The following is a 21928-nucleotide window of genomic DNA, read 5'->3' on the forward strand; positions in this document are numbered from 1 at the left end:
TTTAAATGGTAAAGCAAAGGGCTTAATCAAGGCTGAAGAGCAAAATGCAGTGGGATAACAGATATAGTAAATAGGCATTAATCACCATACAGGCTTAATCCAGGTATTAGGCAGTCTTGGGGCTAATACGAAGACTCACTTACATAAGGACTCATTCTACCAACCCTTAAGTAAGTGAATAACTTTATTCTTGGGAGAAACGTCACCAATGTTAAAGGCCCTTGCAATATCAGGCCTACATGATGTCTTTGTAAAATGATCATCACACAATTACTTTGCCTGGAGGGGATTTCTGAGTTAGGAGGCACGTGGGGGTGTGGTTCAAGAAAGGAAAAAAATTGAATCGCCAGAGCAGAAGGAGCCACTTTTCCATGTTTTTTTTCCCCTTGACACTGTCTATTACTGTGACATCAAAATCCGAGTTAAGTACTTCTTGCCAAAGATGGACCAGATAAAAGCACGAAGCCAGTATCATCTCATGGGAGACAGCTCACTGTCTTAGTGACAAATTTAGTGACTACAAATCCAGGCTTAGAACACAGTCCTTCCCTAGTCATAATCCAGCACTTGCACGCTGGATTTGCATTTAACTACTGATGAACTAAAATTTCAGTTTCAAGAAGATAACAGCACATCCATAGGTAGGAAATTCACTATACAAAAGTTCTTTTATTAGATGCTTAGAAAGATTAAAGTGCTTCCATGTTTAACTTACTTAACATCAAAAATTCCAAATCTTTATGCAAACAGACATGTCATCTGCACTGACACACCAGCCTCCGGCCCAGGGGGGGTTTTGGCATCCTGGTCAAGCTTGCCTTACCTAGCCCTGAAACAGAACAGGCAGACTCACGGTAAGCACAACACGACCTAACCTGAGGAAAGGGGAAGGAGATGGCAATGGGGAATGGGGTAGATGGCCACGGTTTATCTATTCAAGGAATAGCAAGATGAAAAAAAATCCACAAACCTTTAATTGTGAATGTAGGAGAGGGACAGTGATGTAACTGTTCCCAGGGAACACTATTCTTATTTTGTAGAGGGAGGTGAGCCAAGATACTTAAGCTCTAGAGAACCTTTAACACAGGAAGCTATTTATCATAACAAGCTTGGTTGATACTGCTCCCATACTGAACCAATTAGATTAGCCTATTTCGTCATACTTCATAACTTGGGATGATAGGTTTCCAAGCATGGTACAGTGCAGTAATTGAATTTTGATCAAACACACATGGCCCATAACCCAGTATGTGAAACTTTCAGAACAGTTCACAGCTTTTAAATATCCAGTCAACATGTTGCCAAAAGTACAGGATGTACTTGATGCAAGTGGGAGAGGAGGGGGGGAGCACGAGTCCAACGCCGTAACTTGGTACAGCTGTAAAACAAACATTTTTTTGTTCCGATTCTGTTCCTACTTTAGCAAAGGAGCTGGGAGGAAGACAGTGAATGTCAAGTAAGTCGTTTTTCTCCCCAACCCCCACACCTCCCAGGCACACATTTCCCTTTTAACATTCTTAGATTACCACAACCTTTTAAATTCACTATACTGTACTTTCATACTGTATTAGACACACCAGCAATTATGTTTGTTAGCATGACACATCCATTGCTTACACTTAGTTAACAAAATAACTTAGAAGTCGCATGCATCATCCTCTTAATAGGGTTATAATCAATGGGACCATGGAATGAAAGCCCTAAAAAATACCCCCCACCTCTGCATTCCCCAGGCTTCTGCCTCTGCCAGCACAATCCATATGGCGGGCAGTCTCGTCAGGCTCAAGGTGAACACTCAGTCAGTTCTTCGCAGGCAGTGATCTCCTCTTACATGTTCTTGCCATGTTTTCCCCACGGTAAATCCAAGGAACTTTGAAGAAGACTCTGTGTAAAGGAAACAGAATACATTAATAAAGTCATTCCTACGGCTCTACCGACTAGGGAGCAAAGCACCCACCGCAGAACAGGTTCATGACATGGAAAATGCTGTGCCAGACTTTCTTTTGAGCAAGTAATGGCTAGCCGTATCAAAGCTGCTCTCTGGCCTACAGCTAAGAGTCTGGCACGCTTAAGCAATGGAGCAGGGTATCACCAACCTCTGCATATGGTGCTGCCAACTTCTTTCTCAGCTTTGAATGCTCTGACCTGAAAGGCAGCTGGAGGCATCTCCAGGCATCTCAGCTACCTGAAAGGGAAGCGCCAGGGCAGCCAACACCTTCGCTTTCATTCAGGTAGTGCAAATGACATAAAAGATGGGAATTACTGCTCCAGCCCTCCAAAGAGTGTAGGATCTGACGGTTTACCCAAGGGCTTCTAGTTGCACTCTGTGGATCGTCTGCCTCCGAGCCGTCTCACACACCTGTTCTGGAGTACAGCTGTGTAAGAGAAGCAGCCACAGGTTCCAAGGGGAGAAACGGTGCTTTTCAGATGTAACAGAATGTACATCTCATTTAGTCCTGCTGTTGGCTGGGGACAGGTATATTGACCGATTACAGCCACCACCCTGTCAGAGACAGAGTGCAGAGGATGCGCTGGATCCATCTCCCTCCCCGCCCCACTCCCCATTAAGTTACGATGCTGCAGAGAAAAGGAGAAAAAAAAAAAAAAGAAAAAGAATTTGGTGTTCAACTTATCAGACTTGGACCAAGCCTCAGCTCAAACCAAGGTTAAATAGGCCTGTTGTAAGCCTCTTAAAGATAGGATTTATATAGTAATTACAGTAATGGAGACTGATCTTTATAATTTTTATACCGCCTAAAATTCTGCTGTGTCATATGCATCTGCAGAGCCTGAGAACTGTGCTTCTCGGAGAGAGCACTGCAGTCTTGAAAGCAGCCATTCAAATGTATAATAGAGAATTATTGGAGCACGAGTTTGTTTGAGATGATAATGAAGCACGAAGAGCAAGAATCAGAAATCCTGAGTTTGTATTTGAGACAAGCAGTATTTTTTAAACACTTTCTTTTGTTGGGAGTTTATGGAACTAGATCTTTATCGCACACAGTGCAAACAGCATTGAGACGGCCCTTTTTATTCCTGTATTTCCTTTCTTTTCCTTTGCTACAGTCTTAGGCCTAGAAAGTGAGTGTAGTGCAAAATGCATCTTGGCCAGACAGAATCCTCACATCCACTTTCCAGTTTTCTCTGTCGTGCAAGGAAAAATACCGGAGCGCAAAGTCTTTGCTGTACGAAAAAGAACAACTTCAGAAGATCTGGAGATGTGATAGGGGGTTTGGCTCCACCTTCAGGAAGCAGAAGGCAAAAAGACAACAGGGTTTTAAGTTTCAGACATACTTTCTGCAGAAACTGAAGCCTACAACCCCCTCTTATTGACATCTACTGCTCCCCAATGTGTCTTTGCTTCATACATATAAAAAATTCCCTGATCCGATGCCGTGACATTTCTACATACTTGAGTCAGCTCTGAAGAGTCCAACTCCTCCTAGAGGTACTTGAGGACTTGCGGCAGGATGTCCGAAGGTAGCTGACACATGAACAGGGCTGATATATGAACAAAAGTAAACGAAAAGCAGCTTTGAGGTGAAAAAAAGAAGCTGCGACACATAGGATGTCATAGAGCTGTATCAAATATTATCAGCTGTTTACACTGTCAGTGCTAAGGTTTCCATATAGAATGCAATTTTCTTATAATCCACAGAGATTAGAAAGGTTCTCTGGGTAACACAGATGGATTGAGAGGAAGAAAGTGGGAAGAGTCTCGATCAAATTTCAGTCTAGCAAAACACTTAAGCATATGCCTAAAGTTAAGCTATTTTTTCTCTTCAGATCCAGGCAGAAGATGCAAACAGAATAATCTCTTGTATTTCACCTCTTGGCAGACTCTGATGCAGGTTGAACCCAGAACATAGTAGCTGGTTAAAAAGCATGATTTAAATGAATTAAAATGATGCAGTTCTTAAAGAAGCCATATAGTGACCATTTATAATAATGAAAATGGCAAAATAGTTAGGGATGAGATGACACTGAGTTTGAAAGACTGTATGATGTATTAGTGAAATAATAGGCGATCGCACAATCAGTGACAGCCCTATGAGGCAAGGGAAACGTATGGATGCTTGCAAAATCTTGCCTTTGGCATTTCCCCAACTGGGTGCTTAAGCACCCAACCTTGTTGTATTCAACATCATGTTCTAGAGGAAACATGTTTGAAAACTGCAGAGCAAGCAACAGGAATGGCTCTCAGTGCAGAAATGGACTAAACACCTAATGAATCTAAAAAAAAAACTCAAAAACACTGAGAAGAGATGCAAGAAGTGAATAGACATAGCTGTGTAAGCAACTATAACTGAATATACTCTTGAGGAACAAAGGAAACAATTCTTGATGGGGTGACAACAGATGTTCTCCAAAAAAATTCTAACGGAGCATTTCAAACACAAAGACCTTCCTGTGGAGCTGAGAAGTTTTACTGGCAGACGTACAGTAATACATCTTTGGAAACATAAGAAAACCTAACATTTAAAGTGTTACCAGGTCCTGAAAGCAGAAGCGACATCTTCATGTAATAAGTGGTGGGTGGTGGTGGCGGCGAGAGAAACAGGATAACAAAATACCGTCACAGGAAGTTGCCATAGCATAGTTGTGATTTAAATCGCGGGAGGAATAACTAGTCAGAGGGCTTGTTCTAAAATATCTCTAAATCCGCTCTTTCGGAAAACCAGCTCTGAACACGAGTGAAAGATGCACAGGTTGACCTAACTGAACAAACACAATCCAGAGGAGTAATTTATTAATACAGTAAGCACACCTAAGTACAACCACTTTTGCACTGTGTGAGTGAAAGCAAAGTGCCCAAAGCTGAATGTTTCTACCAGCTACTGCTCTTTCAGATTATGGTTAAGCACATTGCAGAAGATCCTAAAATGGACATTAAAAAAAAAAAAGAAGAAAAAAAAAGGACAGGTTTATGGAGTCATTTTTGCAATGACTGAACTGCACTGGTACTTAGGGAAGATTTGGATTTAACTCCTGGCATGGATCTGCAGCATCTTCAGTGAAAAGCTTTATACAGGTTTTTAGAGGCTAGGCACTTCAAATTCTTTTTTTAAACTCTGGCCTTTACTTTTTATGTTATGTTCTGTATTTTTACAGATACAGAATACTACTTCTCTGTCTTGTTGGAATGCTGAAAGGATTCCTGAATATCTGCAAGGCCAGCAGATATCATTTTATCTGGGAACGAGGCAGGAGGATGACATAGTACATTGTCTAATTATTTTTATTGCTTTGCAACTGTTTTTGGGAAAACAATCCAGAGAGAAGATTATTTCAGTGCAGTCAGAGCAATCAGAACTACAGAAACACTAGGATGGACAACTTGATTGACAGGAGAAAGCTAAAGCAGGCGGCAACACAGAAAATCATCATAGGACAGACATTTTGATAAATATTACTGTAGCCAATTTATTATTAACACAGTGGGACAGCTTTACATCTTGCATCACACTTTTCACAGCCCTTATGGTAAACATGCCATATCTGACAATTACAAGATGAAAACAAAGACCTCACTAACTCTCTGCTGGCCCTGCAGTACTATCTGCTTATTCAGTTAACCCTCTCTAAACTTCAGCTAGGCAACGAAACAAGCATATAGAAACGCAGATATGTGTGTTCAGATACAGAACATAATTCCAACAGTATCCAACACAAGTTCCAAAGGTTATGCCATTTGTAGCACTGATTTCTAAAAGGCTTTACAGACAAAGGAGAGGGTTGTGAAAGAAGTGGAAAGTTGTTAGTACAAGACAGAGGATCAGGTGGAATACCATCTAAAGAGAAATTAAATTTTGCTAAGGCTCGAACTACTGCTCTGTCTGGTCACCCGTGGCTTCATTCTGACTGCTGTGACAAAGCACTGCAGTCCTGACAAGAGCATGCACTGGTATTACAAACCAGAGAGCATCAGGATGAAAGAATCCCATAGCAGCTTTTATTTCCTGGATTGGTTGACACACATCTTCTGTTTCTACAGAAACACTGTAACTTGGAATAACAAATCTTTCTCTCTGCTGGCTACTTGGTTTCTGGGATTAACAAACTATCTGATGGACCTCATAACTAATCATATTTTCATCTAATTCACACCAAATAGCTCCCGTGTTCTTTTATGGATAATGAAGCTCAAGATGGACTGCTGAAATCATTAAGTCAAGTCCTCTGCTTGATACATTTTAGAATGAAATCTTGTGCGATGAGTTGCCCAAGGCTATTTTTTTATTATAATGTCCATGGTATCTTCTTATTTTCACAACTATATTAGCAGCTTCAGGGTTAAAAACTAAAACGCAGACAAATCACAGGATGATCTTAGCCATGAGATTTTATTTGATTTAAACATTTATTTTCCGTCCACTTCCTGTCTGTTTTTGAAAGTATTTCAGGAAACAAAACTGACATGCACAAAGAGCATTCAGTGAAAGAGAGACAAAAGGGAGACGCAACAAATATCAGGCAAGTGAACGAACCTAACAGAGCGTTCTTGTCTCTTTGAACCCACAAGTGAAACGCGTGTTAGCAAGTATTCCAAAACTACGTCTTTCTTGCGTGAAGGAAAGAATTAATGTTAAGCACAAAGTATTCCTTGTGGTTTATTCTCATTACATGGTATGTCAGGTTACGCTGATTTGGTAAAAAACAGGGTTTCTTTACAAAGCTTTCTATGCACCAGTTTTAATGTAGCTTTAAAAGAGACTAAAAACCACAAATTGCACTTCTGAAAATCAATTTAGGAATCTCATTTTTTGTAATTCCCTTAAAAATACCATTTGTGGACACATTAATAACATTTTGAAAGTTTTAGCTGAAAAACAAAAGAATAGCCCAAATTTTTGAAAAAAATCTACACTAAAGTTTGTATCACATGGATTTCTCACTCAGTTACTGCTGGTTTTCATTAGAAGGTGAAGGGAATGTATAAAATTGGTCAAATAACATGAAGATTCTGTTGACATGTTTTCTGTGTCTGTGTATATATACTTCTCTTTGAAGGAACATCTAGGTAAATCTTGGTTGTCCGAAAGACTTTGGTCAAACAACTTTGAAGGACACAGAATTTATTTCACTGAAACACAACTGATCTAAAATAAGAACCTTTTAAGGGCTTTATTAGTACAAAGAATTCACTTTTTTTACATTCTGTAGCTGTAAAACACATGCACCAATTTCTTTTCAGAAAAAGAAGGTATGTATTTTACTATGGATGGTTGCAAGGGAGGAAAAAAAAAATCAAAATAAGCAGAACGATTATTTGCTATTCTAACCTCAGGGTACCCCAACATTCACCCTCCTTTTTTGTGATGTGTCATCTACGGTTCTATTTTTTATGCATCTATATTTCTACTGTTCCTCAGCACTGATCCAATTTTGCAACTTGACCAAAATTTGTCTTTAAGCTTTACAGAAATAATTACTTCAATTAATAGATCTTCACAGGATACACCAGCACAAGATTTAGGGCCATCTGGATTTTAACTAACAGGATAGAAAGACAGACAGTTTCTGTGGTTTGGGATATTTAAGTTCATTTACAAACTGCCACACATATTTATGAAAACAGACCCTAAGCATAATCCCGGCCCACCCATGCTAAAAAACTCATCAATTTCAATGGACTAAAGATCAGCATAGTTGTTCTGAACAACTCTTTCTCCACCTCTCTATAACACTCTAAATTATACTTACAGACAATCATCAGTGCAAACTGCAAAAGTCTGCACATTTCACAAATGGTACAACTTAGCAACAAAGTATGTGCTCACAGAAATAGAGGAGTCACAAAGAAACTTGGCGCCTTTGAGGTAAACTCATTCACTTGAGGAATTTTCATATTTTATCATCTTTGTCCAATGTACATTTAACATTCAGTTCTGATGAAGTGTAATTAATAAGTCATCAGCAATTTCAGTGGACGACTGGATCCATCTGTAAAAACAAAATGCACCTATGCATTTGTGACACTTACTGCCAGGGTTAAGGATAGGTCTGCATTTTCCTGAACGTTGCATTGGTAATAGTGAGCCGCGTAAGCCTTGCTCCATAGTAATCTATAATGTAACTAGAGCCGTCGGAAGGTCCAACAATCTACAAGAGAAAAAGAACCAAGACTTTTCAATATGAAGTGAAATATACACTTTGTGCTAATGTCTCAATTACTGCTAATTTTCCCATCATAAAATTAGTCATGCTTAATTAGTCAAACAGAAACTAGATTTATTTTGAAGTTATGCTGTAGTTTAACTATTTTAGCAAGCACTGTCTCAGAATGAACATTTCCCTAGGGCTTCTAATCAACCAAATTACACAGCCAGGCGCTGGTACTAGGTTAAGCCGATGAGGATTTGAGTCACAAAAATCAGGCTAACAAATGAGTGGGCTGCAAACCACTTTTCTCAAACAAAGGAGGGTAGGCAGGAGAGAATTAGGTTGATGACAAGTATCTTTGAAATACTGCACAGGTAAGGAATGGAGAGAAGATCATGGCTTTTTTGTTCTGGAAATGCTAAATTGATGCGGGGTCACCAGGGAGATGAGCAAGGAGAGATGAAAGATACTCTCAACTGTATCTGTAAGTGATCTGAGGCAAGATCACTGCAATAGCATAGAAAGGAATTTGAGAACACATATACTTTAAAAGACGTATATACAAAGTTGTATACTTTCAAAATACTTTTCTGTAAACCCATATAAACAATTTCTGTATCTGCAATGCATTTCAAGTTCATCACAGGCAATTTGTAATTCATGCTAAATGGATGCACTGTAGAATAAAGACAATTTGGCAATTTCATGATGTCACAAGATGTCACCCCAGCTGGGGATTTGACCATCATGAATCCTACAGTCACAGCTCTCAGGTGATATGGGACTTGTATTTCGAGAAGAGGCAGGAAAAAAAAGTGGCAATGTCTTCTCTCCTGCACACTGCATGGCCACCCTAGATGATGGGCTCTGTCAGTATAAAGCACATGCAAACACAGAATTTCAGGATTCTGGGAACAGCAGGATATCTCATGCAAAGCCCAACACTCTGTGTCACATAAAGAGCTCATTGGTTCTGACGAAGTGAATTTATGGTGTTATAGCTTCCAAGCTATTCATTACAAGTATTTCTAGATAGCTAATCTAATTTTTAATTCAAACAACAAATATATTGATATTTTGTAACCATATTCTACAACATCAATCTACAAACAGAGCTAAAATAAATGCCTTTATTTTTCAATATACAAAGGCTCTTAAGGCTAAAATGCTAACAAAGAATTAGCAATCAAATCAAACCTTTAACAAACACAGATTTGTATCTTGTTTTGAAAGCCCTGACTTACCTGCATTGAAATAAGTATGAAGTCAATTAGGCTACCAATTCCACAAAATCCTACAGTGCAGAACTTCAACAAACCTAAAAAAGGAAAATAAAATTTAACTGTAGCTTTAAGCTAGTCACAATGAAGTTCATAGGTTTCTGGTGGCAATCACATCCCAACTCTCTCCCCATCCTGCAAAATATACACACACACACACATATACATCTAGAAACAGACCTAAAGTTAAAGATCTTTAATTATCAGGGGAAAAAACCAAACCGCATATCCGTATTTCTACATCCTGAATGCACTTTAGAGATATTAAACATTTTAATCAGACAAATATTCTTAAACAAGGAAAGGCAAAAGTTGATAACCAAGTTACTGGAAATTTTCCTTTCTTTGACTGAGGCACAGACAGAAAAAAATCCCAACTTGAGCTGCAAAATTTACTTATGAATAGAGACTCTCTACCGTCTCATGAGTTGCGGCACATACTGATTTGATTTTTAGAACACACTACTTAGGAGAACAATCCTTTGTATCATTTTTATATTTTTGCTGAAATATTAATTTATTTTGAATATACATCTATCTAAACACTTCTTAACCGGTATTCAAAAATGTTATTTTTTATATGAATAAATGAAAGATTAATAGAAAATATATGGGAATAACAACTCACAGATAAATGTTTCATTCGAAGTTGCTATGCAAGGCAGACTTCATTTGGAAAATGCTTTCAGAAGAAGGAGGCTGTCTTAAAATTTTATTTTTTTTTCCTAATATAAGTAGTTTCTTGTAAAATTAATATAATACAATGAGTACTATATATATTGTAAGTAATACTTCAGCTGAGCTAGGCAAACATCTAGGTTATTTTGAGAATGAGATACTCATTGTGAAGACATTTGTCTCTCTACCCAGGCGCAGGCAGTATGAAGAGTAATGCATATCATCTGTTGCATTTAAGTCAGTTGTAGGCTACGTTGTACCAGGACAACAGAGTTCCCTGCTAGCATATTCTTACTGTGATTACAGGGGCCAGCACACTTCTGAGGCAAGAGAGAAGCATGTTGATAACATCAGCCAGTGTGGCATCCCTGAGCACCTCTTCCCCACAGCCATAAGTTGTGCTGTGCTGCATAATACCACGCAGCTGTTTTCCAAAGAACGAGCCTGCTCTCGGTCAAACACCTGAAGGTCTCCTGACCTCCGCCTCCTCCTTTGCATTCCCCCTCTCTCAGAAGCAGCAATCTGTCCTGCGTACCACCTCCTCTCCCCCATGCCCCGTACATGAGGCTGCATATGGAGGAGAGTGGGGGAGTAACTGCATGCATGCTGCAGGAAGAGCATCCCACTGTCTGGATATAGCTCCCATAGTTGACAAGATGAAACTAGCCTGATTTATAAACTCCAGGGAGACAGTTTATAATGTCTCCATGGAACAACACAGTAGTCAGAGAGAACAGGGAAAATATACCTAATGACCACGATGATGAAAGAGTAGTAGCAGGATGGACTTTCAGGTGATTAGAAGAAAAGCCTATGTGCACATTACAAGTAAAGTGGTGCCACTTAAATGTGCAAAAAAATCAGTATATAATTGTTTAAAACAACTTGTTCCCAATGGCTGATGCATGAGACTTGCAGCAGCCAGACATAGTTAGCCTAGGTATCAGCACTGGCAGTAGGGTAACAAAACGTAAGGGAAACAGCCACCTAAAGAAATGCTAGCCTTAGGAAACAAAAGTTAAGACGACTAAATAACGTCAAACTCTGGTGAACAGTTTACTTTGTTATTACCTGCATCAAGTGCAGTCACCATTTAAGATATTTAATTGTGACGCTCCTTATACCATCTCCTCTCAAGCTCCGTTCCTGAACCTCACTGCCAATTGGCATTTTAGGAACCCAGCAGTTCTCTTATCATCACTGGTTCCAGCAGCAGCTCCAGTTTACTTGAGGAACTGGCTGCTCTATTACGTTACTGGATGTAGAAGAACTGTTTCTGAACTTGGCATATCTTTCTGGAGTGCAGGGTAAAGTGGATTTTTTTCTTCCTCCTCACTTCACTCCCCACAAGCAGATCACACTGAGAAAATAAACTGCTCTAAAGCATGGAGGGAAAAAATAGTGCTCTTACGCAGTAATAACTTATGGTTTAGTTCACAGTGTGTGGGAGAGGAAGAGGATGCCTTCCTGATTTCTTCGTATTCAATAGCTTGTTTGTATTTGTGCTCTCTTTAAGCAAAACAGAAGGAAAAAATTAAACCAAAGAACATTTACAGTCTTCATTACACTTGCACAAAATATTTCAATGCTATTACCTTTCTTTACCACTTTTTGCAAAGGCATGCATGACCTAAAAAATCCCCAATCAGCCACTGTCAAGGAATCCAATGTATTGATTTTTATTCTTTTTTTCTTTTCTACTCTTACCTATTTGCTTTTGTCTTCTTTATCTTTCAGAAGCTTGAAAACTTGACTTTGGAAGAGTTTAATTTTACGTCTTTTACCTTTGGTTACTGGCTACAGTATATTCCAGTAGGGTTAACAAGCATGAGCCATAAAGAACTTCTATATAAAAATGGAGAATTTGTAAATCTGTATTACTATAATCTGCATAGTTATTATTCCATAACTAATAACTAATCTGCAAGTTATTATTCCAAATCCAATGGTATAACAAAAAGGTGCACCTTATTGACTGCTTCCAAAAATGTATCTTTTTGTGAAACAGATGGACAAAGTAAGTGCTAATTACAGAATCTCAGGGAAAAAAGACACAGATGTTAACACATGATTATTGAGAAGGACAGATAATGTTACTGAAAAACCAAGGATTTGCATTTAATGGGCAGAAACTCAAAATTCCTAGCTGAAGTGACAGTAACATGTATAGCTTCTTCCAATTCATTGCTCCGTGCTACCTAGACTTAAATTTACTCCGTTTGTCCAGCTCAGAAACAAAGCCAGTGAAAGTAGTTCTAACATACTAAGGTATTTCCATTATTTAAAAGCCGGTGGCACCATCACCCTTGGGAATCAGGTCCTCAAAACACTAACCAGGGGTAGGTCTTATTAAAAATCCCAGCTTCTGCAGAACTGTTATTAATACTATGAGCTATCTTGAAAGTATGCATTTGCCAGAATAAATTCCATATCCCAAAACACTAGGTTTACAGTAAAGTTTGTCCACTATTTTCCTGGTAAGATCTAGCACCATTTAAGCAGCTGGCACAGGAGTCAAAACCACTTCTGTTTCAGTGCCTCACAAAGAATGCTGTGGTAAACATCAATGCAAAGCAAACATAAAGCAAAACTATGAATAGCAATAATCATGTTTGCTTATGAGGATTTTATCTGTTGGACAACTGTATGTCCATTTGTCACCACTCACTCCAACAGAATAGCAGGCTGAGGATAATGCAGGATTTTATCTTACTTGGCAATAAAGTAAGGATTCTAGTTGTAAATATTAGAAGTATGACTGTCAGCCTTCATTACTTAAAATATAAATATACACATACAACTCAGTCATAACAATAAGCTTTACCTCAAAGAAAAAATAAGAAAGAAACTTACCTAATGCAGGATAGCCTAGATAAAATCTATCTGCTCCCAACCATCCAAGAAACAAGGACAGAGCCACTGCTACTTTGTAGGAGTATCCATTTCTGCCAAAAGAAACAATTAATGTAGACAATGACTGCAAAATATATTCTCTCATACTTTTGAGAATTAAAGTAGTGACTCATTTGCCTGCTGCTTCAGTTTGAAAAAAAAAAAAACCACAACAGACTTGTTATTTATCTTCAATTAATGGTCACAGAATTGATAATATTAAGCTTTCAAACTGGGTAGGCATCGTCCATAAAGCAACCTCAGCTGCTGAAACTCAAGTATACTCTTGCAGAATACAGATTATTCTGAAACTAAATCATGATTTCTTGTCAAGAGAGACACAATTCAGTTGCTGATACATTCCCAGTTTTACAGAGCACGTCCTAACAGTTCAGCCCTACTGAGACAACCCTAGAAAGCTAAGAGGTGTATGCATACTGTCTGTAGGCATTAGTCTCACATGCAGCCAAATCAAAAGGAACAGGATAGACAGGTGAGATGTCTGCAGAGACAGTAATTGCAATGAGATCTGAAGGAGAAATGAACCATGGCCACTGGCTGCAGAAGCTGCAGGAAGGATTCAACAAAAAGGGTAAGTCATGTATCCATTTACTACACTCTAAAGGCACAAACTCACAAATGAAAAGAACTGTTGACGGTACAAAGATCTACAGTGGTGGAAAGGTACCCTAAAGTTAAGTATCCCATGGTTAGTCATACAAGATACACAGATACAACAGACTTTTTTGAGATTTATACTAATTGGCAGCATTCTTGCCAACAGCTGGAGTGATGTGGCCACCTAACCACCTGTAACTCTCAGTCATTGCTCATGTGAACTTTACACTAATAAGCGAGCTAGAAACGTATAGCTATCAATACTAGAACTTGCTGCATCCTTTGCTGCATTGGCGAACAGCTAGCTTCTGAAAAGAAAAGCAAACCCAAATGTAATTAGAACTTAAAAAATATTCAATAATTCACTGTTTTGATACATGCATTACTATGTGCCAGCAATTACTTAATAAGTCCAAATTAAACTCTTGGTTGACAGTTGAATAAAACATAGGGTTTCACAAAGACAGTAGCTAAGAAAAGTCCAAGCACCTTTATTAAGCACTTTCAATGCCAAATAAAGATCTACCTTTTTGCTTATTATCTAGATTTACTGACTTTAAAACTTAATGGCAACATTAAGTGATTAAATCATGACTCCTACCTCAATATTTGTTACTTAGCACTTATCAGCAACACAGAACGTACTGGGCATTCCTGGAACCTAACTTAACGTAAATTATCATCTTTAGAACTGTCTTGTTTCCACTGTAAAGAACACTAATGGTTTTATTTTAAAGTTGAGTTAAACTGTTGGAAATTGTTTATCAACTACGAAGTGTCAACAAGCCTCCAATGACACTAAACCATAAACAAAACTTTTGCATAAAAGGTGGGGACACAGTTTAATTTGAGATGCTCCTGATCAAAACCAGTAATAAAATGAGCACTTGCCTATGCATTGAGATGCTTTTAAAAGCAGAAGAGTCTGCAACCCAGTCAACATCAAACTGACGGGCAGAAGAAATCTAGTATGAAGTGGAAGCATGTTAATACTGTAACAAGGCTGCCTCCGCTCTTCTATTTCCTTTGCCTTACTCACTCTTACAGATAAATATATGCACTGAAGACTAAACCAACAAGTAGGAAAATAACACATCCCAGGCACCTAAATAAATTTCTACAATTGGGTAAAAGATGCAATTTCTCTTCAGTTGCTCTTCTGAATTCTTCTTGCTTCTCAGCCTCATCTATTCTTTATTTTTTTCTGCGTACAATTCTTCCAGCTGCCATGTTAAAAACTTTTTCTTCCGGCTCTTCCACACCAGTTGACAATATGCAGGCACTGCTGTAGGTCACAGTGGTTTCTGTGCTCTCTTAGCACTGCCCAAAGACCTGTCCACACTGAACTTCATGAATTTCAGAGACTACCATTTGATGGACTCCTTGCCTGGAATGGCAATACTTGAGCAATGGATATTTCAAGTCTGCAGAATCAGGGCCTGCACATACCAAGCAAAATAACATGGTAAGAGTGCAAATTTGGGGAATTCTAGAATGTGGCAAAAAATCTACCTCCAAAACATCAAATTAAAACCAAACCAAACCAAAGCAATCCTTTGCTGGAGCAACCTTATTAGCACTTGAAGTTTTTCCTTGAACTAATACTAGGAGCAACTTGAACACATCCACTTATGCAAACATGCATCTCCTGGTCTTGCTCTAAAATAACTGGATCCCAGAACTGTTATCTGGACTGTTGTTAAATTACAGTTTTGGCTAAGGACAACTTGCCGATTTGCTCCTTCCAAAAGCTAGGGATAGAGATTAACCTGCTGTCCCCATGCTAGGACAATCCTGCTATGGGAAGATGCCTTTGCAAACCAATTTTCTGGTTAAATGATTTGCAGTTATTTCTGCCAGAAGACAGGTACAGTTTCCATCAAAACTCAGATAAGATGCTGGAAAATCTCCAAAAAGCAGTAGAAAGGGCAGGCCTATTGTTGTGATATCAAGCTGAAGATTCCTGCTTAAAATAATGTTTCTAACACTTAGGTAACATTCAAAATGCCTTATAAAAGGCTGATAACAACGATCAGTGATTAGAGCACTTTTTAAACAAGTGTACGTACGAAGGATGGTAATATTAATCTTGCTGCCATTTTTAACTGGCTTTGGGGCTTTATCAAGGGCATGCTTGTGTAACTCTCTGCATTCACAGTTGTATTTTACTGGAGTTTTCAGCAAGCCCACAAAGGGTCCTCTTCCCCTTCTGCCACACTAGCAGTCATGGGACTGGAAAAGCCACAGCAAGTTCTTTTGGTGGTGTAACCATTGATTATTTCATCATAAATAATAGTCACGATCAAGCACTAGACATCATAAGAAGGACGACATTTTTCTGCTTACATAGATTTGGGTTTTTAATTAATAAATGTAAAGAAAAATGACATTTAAAAAATGTTTCGAGAAAATATATTAAACCAAAATTACACGTATACAAAAAACTCCAAACATAAGAATTACTGTCTACTCCAAAGAGGAAGCAATTTTATTAAACTAGTATAGCTCATCTTATTCTCAGTCCCCATCACAGATGGGACTGAAATGCAATTGTTTCTGGACAAAAATGTGACTGAAGTCTAGTTTGCTAGCATTTAAATTTGATTAGATGTAATAATATGTTTTCTTCAATTTGCTGAGCTTTGACTGTTGAGAAGACTAAATACAGAGAAAATATTTATGAAACTAAGAGGCAGAGCTGTACTTCTGAGTTAGGCAAATTATTGAGCAGTAAGCATCACATCAGAGTTATTTGCCCACTAGTGTGATAAGGAACACCCAGCGAGTATTACTGGAGTTTTAATTTCCAAAGATTCCAGTAGGACAAAAGAAAAAGGCTCCTGCGTGAATCCCACAAAAAGGAGAAACAAATGGTACTGACAGGTGTTCGCTGATCATTAGCATTGGCCAGTTGGAACATTTATTGGTATCCAGAGCTCTCCATTGCTCACAATGTGCTTTAGAAAAAATAGGTCCATCATTTTCACGTTTCAGGAACAGGCTCTTAAAAGACACAGAGGACTTGATTAAATACAAAGGTTGTTTAAAAATAGAGAACAGATTTTCTGAGGAACTGGAAAGAGACTTAAACTCCCCCAATATTCAGGCATACTACAACTTAAGCTGCAGCTACAGGCACGCTTTAAACTGGCATGAACCAGTACTGCCACTGTACAGAGCAGCCCAGTCCAGCTCTCCTTTCTCCGCTCTGTCTTATCCTTGAGTTGCCCTCATCCTCGTGCTGGCACAAGCGCTTGAAGCGACTGTACTGTGACTCAAATTGGGGAACTGATCCAAGTTAGTTCAAACCCAGATCAGTTCCCCAATTCAGTATACAGTGGGGTATGTCAGGGAAAGGGATGGAGAGGTGTCCCCAGACAGCTCCTTTCAGCAGCTGTGCGGATTTTAAGCATACATGAAAGGTGGCCTTAGCATTTGGGGTAAATTTTTGCCAGGGTAACGTACTAAGTAAATCAAAGGTAAAATACTAAGGTAAAGCAGAGACGCAAACACAACTAAACAAAGAAAACTGTGTCAATGGCTGAGACAGATCTACTTATGAACATGTATGTTGTATCCTTATACTACTTACAGTGTTTATTAGAGGATTAAGTACTGGGCAACGTGTATACAATTCTACCTTACTTCTCTTTTTCCTTCTGTCAACACATCATACTATTTTAGAAAAACTTCAATGTGAAAACAAAGACAAATTATTACAGAAAACAATAGTGTACTTACACATTGCGACATGAAATAGGCTTGTAAAATCCAACTTCATGTCCCGTAAAGACTTTTTCTATGCCAAGGTGATCTTTGCAAGTAATATTTGGTGCTGGCAGACATTGAACTGAGGACAAAAAAATTATTTGAAATTAAGCAGTAACCGGTTGGGTACCGTAGCATTTTTCTGACAAGACACAACTGAAATATACAAATGAAGTTATACTGTGCAACCGTCTTGATACACAGCACAGTAGGCACAGACATACTACTTTAAAAAAAAAAATTAAGCCAGTCTTATGACTAACTTGTCTTTTTGCATGATACATATTAAGCAAAATATACAAACCTAATTGCTGCCCTAATTCTATTGTAATATCCATTTCGGCTCCATTACGAGTCAATGGGAAATCTGAACCTGACATACAGAAAACATTTTCATCATGAGAACGGTCAAATATTGGAATAAGTTGCCCAGAGAGGTGGTGCCATCACCATCCTTGGAGGTTTTCAAGAACTGACTGCACAAAGCCCTGAGCAACCTGGTCTGAATTCAGTGCCAATGCTGCTTTGAGCAGGAGGTTGGACTTTATGACTTCCTGAGGTCTCTTTCAACCCAAATTATTCTATTATTCTAAGCTAAGGCTTGACTCTTAAGAGAACCAGAGTGGAAATCACAGCAGAAAGTGACACCTGCTAAAAGTTTGCAATGTATTACCAGAATATTAGTCACTCTCCAATGCTGAAGTCCATTGTTTTAAAGGGAAAAAATCCCAGTCCTTTACCCACTTTCTATCAGTTTTCAGTATTTGTGAGTCCTGTTGGTTGGTTCCAACAAAACAGCAAGCCAGGTTCAATATTTCTTTCCAGATTTTCCAATAACACCTACAGGCAAGAAGACTAGGATTTGGATTTTTTTTTTTAAGTATCTATACATATTGCATAGGAACCAAAAAAAAGGAAAAAGAAAATTAATTTCAGGCCGTCAGTATCAGTAAGAGCCAAAAAATATGAGCTATGTCTGGACTTAACTGCTATAAAGTCCTGCATGGATGTTGCTCATCAATGTGCCTTATCTAAGAAAATTACAAAAAACTACATTCTTTCTTGTAAAAAAAAAAAAAAAGCAAAGAAAGCAGTGCTTTCTTTTACTTAGAAGAAACCCACAGCAGTTCATATATATTGATATAGGAAAGGCCACAGTTTTCCTGTCAACGTCATGCCAGTAAGACTGGAAATCTGCTACTCAATGAGACTACTTGGATGCTCTGAATTAAACCCCTATTTGTTTGGGTGATGGATCCCAGAACGATGTTCAGAAACGGTAGTGCTTCAAGCATGATCCAGAAGATTAACTTTTTATTATTTAAATAATACTGAAACAGGAAGCAATTCAAATACTGTGGGGACAATCTAAAAACTGCTACGCATGTAAAATACTCTATACAGACACAGAAAACAACGTTAATTAATTTAGCAATTCTCCCCACTCTGCAGCTTATCTCCTGTTCAAATGTATAGTGTATTAAATACAATCACGTGGTAACTGGTTAGACAACTAACAATTTGAGTTGTGATCAATCTCGAACTACAGAATATTCTTTCTGCTCACTGACTAGACATTTATCATCAGGGACATGATGTCAAAGATGATGTAAAGGACTGAACAACTTAAAAAAGGATCCATTTTGGATAGTACTTTCATCCAGTCTCTGAAGTATTTGGAAAACCTTCACTATCCCTGAGCATCCCAGTGAAGAAAATTATTCAGTATTTATGGAAAACAAAATATGAAAGACAACAAGCACACACATGTATTTTAAACATGAGGGCACATCAAGCAAAACTGTTGTGCTATTAGCTAACGCAGAGACTATTTATTTCAATGCCTGAGAACATCAGAAAAGCTAAACATATGTCGTAAACCAAGTGATCAGTTTAAGCATTTTTCTGTTGTACTCCAAAGTACATCAGAACTTAACATCAAAATAAATGTAAGTGCTTTCAAAACAGAGCCTCATGGCACCAAAAGCTCCGGATGATGGAAGGCACCACGTTTCCTTAAAAAATTTTTAAAAACAGAAGATTTTGAAGGCGGTTCTGTCATGTGCCAATTCTTCTAATAAGCATATGCAAAATCAGTATGACAGGGATGGTTTGTTTTAATCACAGTAGTGCAGGAGAAAGCCTAGAGGATATAACACACATCGAAGAGATTTACCAGAAACCTCACTTACAAATGTACCAATCAAAGACAATGTATTTATTCATTTTTAGTAAAGCATCCAATCCACACAAGTGTTTCAGGCTTTCATACTAATGGTATTACTAATCCCATGTTTTATAAAGCTCATCTAGCAGATACACACAAATGCATAAATTGAACATTTCCTTGGAAAATGTAGCTACTGTCAATATACGTTATAAGTTAGAAATCCTTACCATATGCTGTGTGATTTGTACAATTCATTGGTTCTTGTGTACTATTATCTATTTTAGGTTCATCGCACATATATGTTCAGGTAATTGAGGAAAACATTTTTCATATGAAACGCTACAACAGGTTTAACAGTAATTTATTCCACCCTCTTTAAACCCTGAGGATTTAAGATGCACCTTGATGTTAGTTTTCCTTCCTACCCATCCCCCAAAATAGGAATAGCACATTACCATACAGCAAATCTGCTAATCCAATTTAATACACCAATATATCGCATAAGCTCCATGTTTAACTAGTGCTGCAGTCAGCACTACCTAAAGGAACTCCAGTATTTATCAGTCCCAGCCTCTGTATTTGAAGGCAACAAGGTAGAACGCCTCATCCCGTCTTCTTCCCTTATTTCAATATTAGAATACCTTTAAATTGAGGCATTTGGTTGAGAAGGTTAAATCTGCAGTAACATATAAAATTCAAACACCTAAAAATGAACATCTGAAACGCCAGGAATTTGAACTAGAAAAAACCTGAGCAGGAACTTATTTCCAGAGGTCTGAACTCCCACGGCCAAGTAAAGCAGGAGATGAAGTTAACTTTTCCAAGATTTGCTTTCCTGACACTTTTGATCTGCAGCTACATCAATAACTGTCAGCTACCATCAACAGACATTTTCTGGGGAAGGCCTGACGCGCCTTTGGAGAGTCAGGAGCCTCACAGCTACAGTGTGTAGCACCTGCGCCCTGCTCCTTCGGACTGTGGAGGAAGACTCAGTTTTTTGCAAAGCCACCGCCTCTCACTCGGGTGTCCTGCAAAAAATAAGAAGGTGGAGGGGTGGGGGGGAGGGGTCTCTCATCCCGTGGGATTTTCTCTTTGAAAATCAGAGACATCCCAAACCTGCACACTGGCACACACTGCACCGCCCCCAAAATAAAGCTACGCCGCTGCAGATGTACCCTCTCCTGCTCCTTCCAGCTGAGACCCCCTGGGGGCTCCTGACCTGAGGCTTCCTCTGACACCCGCGGGGCTCCCCCTCCCTGCCAAGCACCTCGCACCCTCCACCGCCCCCTTCCCCCCCCCCGAGGGGGCAAGCGGCCCCCCCTCAGGCAAACCGGGCCCGGGGCGAGGCGCCGCCGGCCCCTCCGCCCTCCCGGGCCCCATCGCCATAGCAACCGAGCCCCCGCCGCCGCGCGCCCGCCCCGGCCCCGGCCCCGGCCGCGCTCAGGATATTGCCCCAGCCTCAGCTCGTCGCACTTGAGCGGCGGCTCTGTGCCCGCCGCTCCTTCCACGGCTGCACCCGCGAACCAGAGGAGAAGCAGGATCCCGGCCTCCGCCGCGCCTCTCCGCCTCCCCAGCCCCGCCGGCAGCCGCCCCGGCCGGGCGGCCATGATGGAAACCGCCGCTGCCGTCAGCTGACTCGCCGGCCCCGGCGGCGCCGCGGGGAGGAGCGGCCCCCGCTGCGGGGGGAGGCCGCCCTGCCTGCGGGGAGGGGCGGGGTGGGGGCCCTGCGAGTTGTTCGTGGGCTGCTGAGGGGGCTGGTTTGGGATTTTGGGGCTGGGGGGGGGTTGACCTCAGCAAATATGGCTCCTGAGGCAGCTAATGGTCAGCGCTGAGGGCAAAGCTTGCCCCTACTCAAGATGGCGCTCGTACAGCCCCGGCGGGCTCGTGCCCTGAGTAAAGATGGCCCCGCCCGCCACTAGCACCTGGCGGGACGGCGCCCACCTGCCCTTACTTAAGATGTCGGCCACGAGGAGCTCTGCCTAGTTTTTGGCCTGGGGCGGTGTGGGGCCGGCGGCGGGGTGAAGCGGTCCTCCCGGCGGCGGCAGAGGGGCCCTGGGGCCTCTCTCGGATGTGAGCCCTGTGCTGGCATTGCGGGGAGGCGAGTCACCCGCAACCGAGCGGTGGGTGGGGGAGGCCGGGAGCGGCGGGCAAGCTAGGCCGGGCCGGGTGAGGGCACATCCCGAGAAGAGAGAGGTGAACCCTCCCTGCTCTTCCCAATACCGCAGCTGTAACTTTGGCCCAACAGGTGGAATCTTACCTCTGGGTGGTGGTACCTGTGGGTGTCCCTGGTGTTGTCCGGAGTGTGCTGGGTATTTTCAAAAGAGCTTTAAAAAGCCCAGGAGAGGTTAAAGGGATGGCCTGTGCCGCTCTGCGGCCTGCTGGTAAACCCTCCGGCTGAACCAGGGGTGAAACCGGGGCT

At 40.3% G+C, this 21928-nt stretch overlaps 1 protein-coding gene across 1 annotated transcript; it reads right to left on the minus strand.

The window, feature by feature from the left end:
• Positions 1 to 649: 649 nt before the first annotated feature.
• On the minus strand, positions 650 to 21116 carry TM2D1 (TM2 domain containing 1). Its single transcript, XM_059821847.1, has 7 exons — positions 20959 to 21116; positions 19737 to 19810; positions 17313 to 17421; positions 12915 to 13006; positions 9348 to 9421; positions 7985 to 8103; positions 650 to 1884 (listed from the first exon to the last, which is right to left on the minus strand). Exons 1-6 carry the CDS (start codon positions 21114 to 21116, stop codon positions 7993 to 7995), a joined length of 618 nt encoding a protein of 205 aa, XP_059677830.1. The 3' UTR covers positions 650 to 1884; positions 7985 to 7992.
• Between the last annotated feature and the right edge of the window lie 812 nt (positions 21117 to 21928).

This window comes from Gavia stellata, chromosome 10 (assembly GCF_030936135.1).
Source record: "Gavia stellata isolate bGavSte3 chromosome 10, bGavSte3.hap2, whole genome shotgun sequence".
Lineage (NCBI taxonomy): Eukaryota > Metazoa > Chordata > Aves > Gaviiformes > Gaviidae > Gavia > Gavia stellata.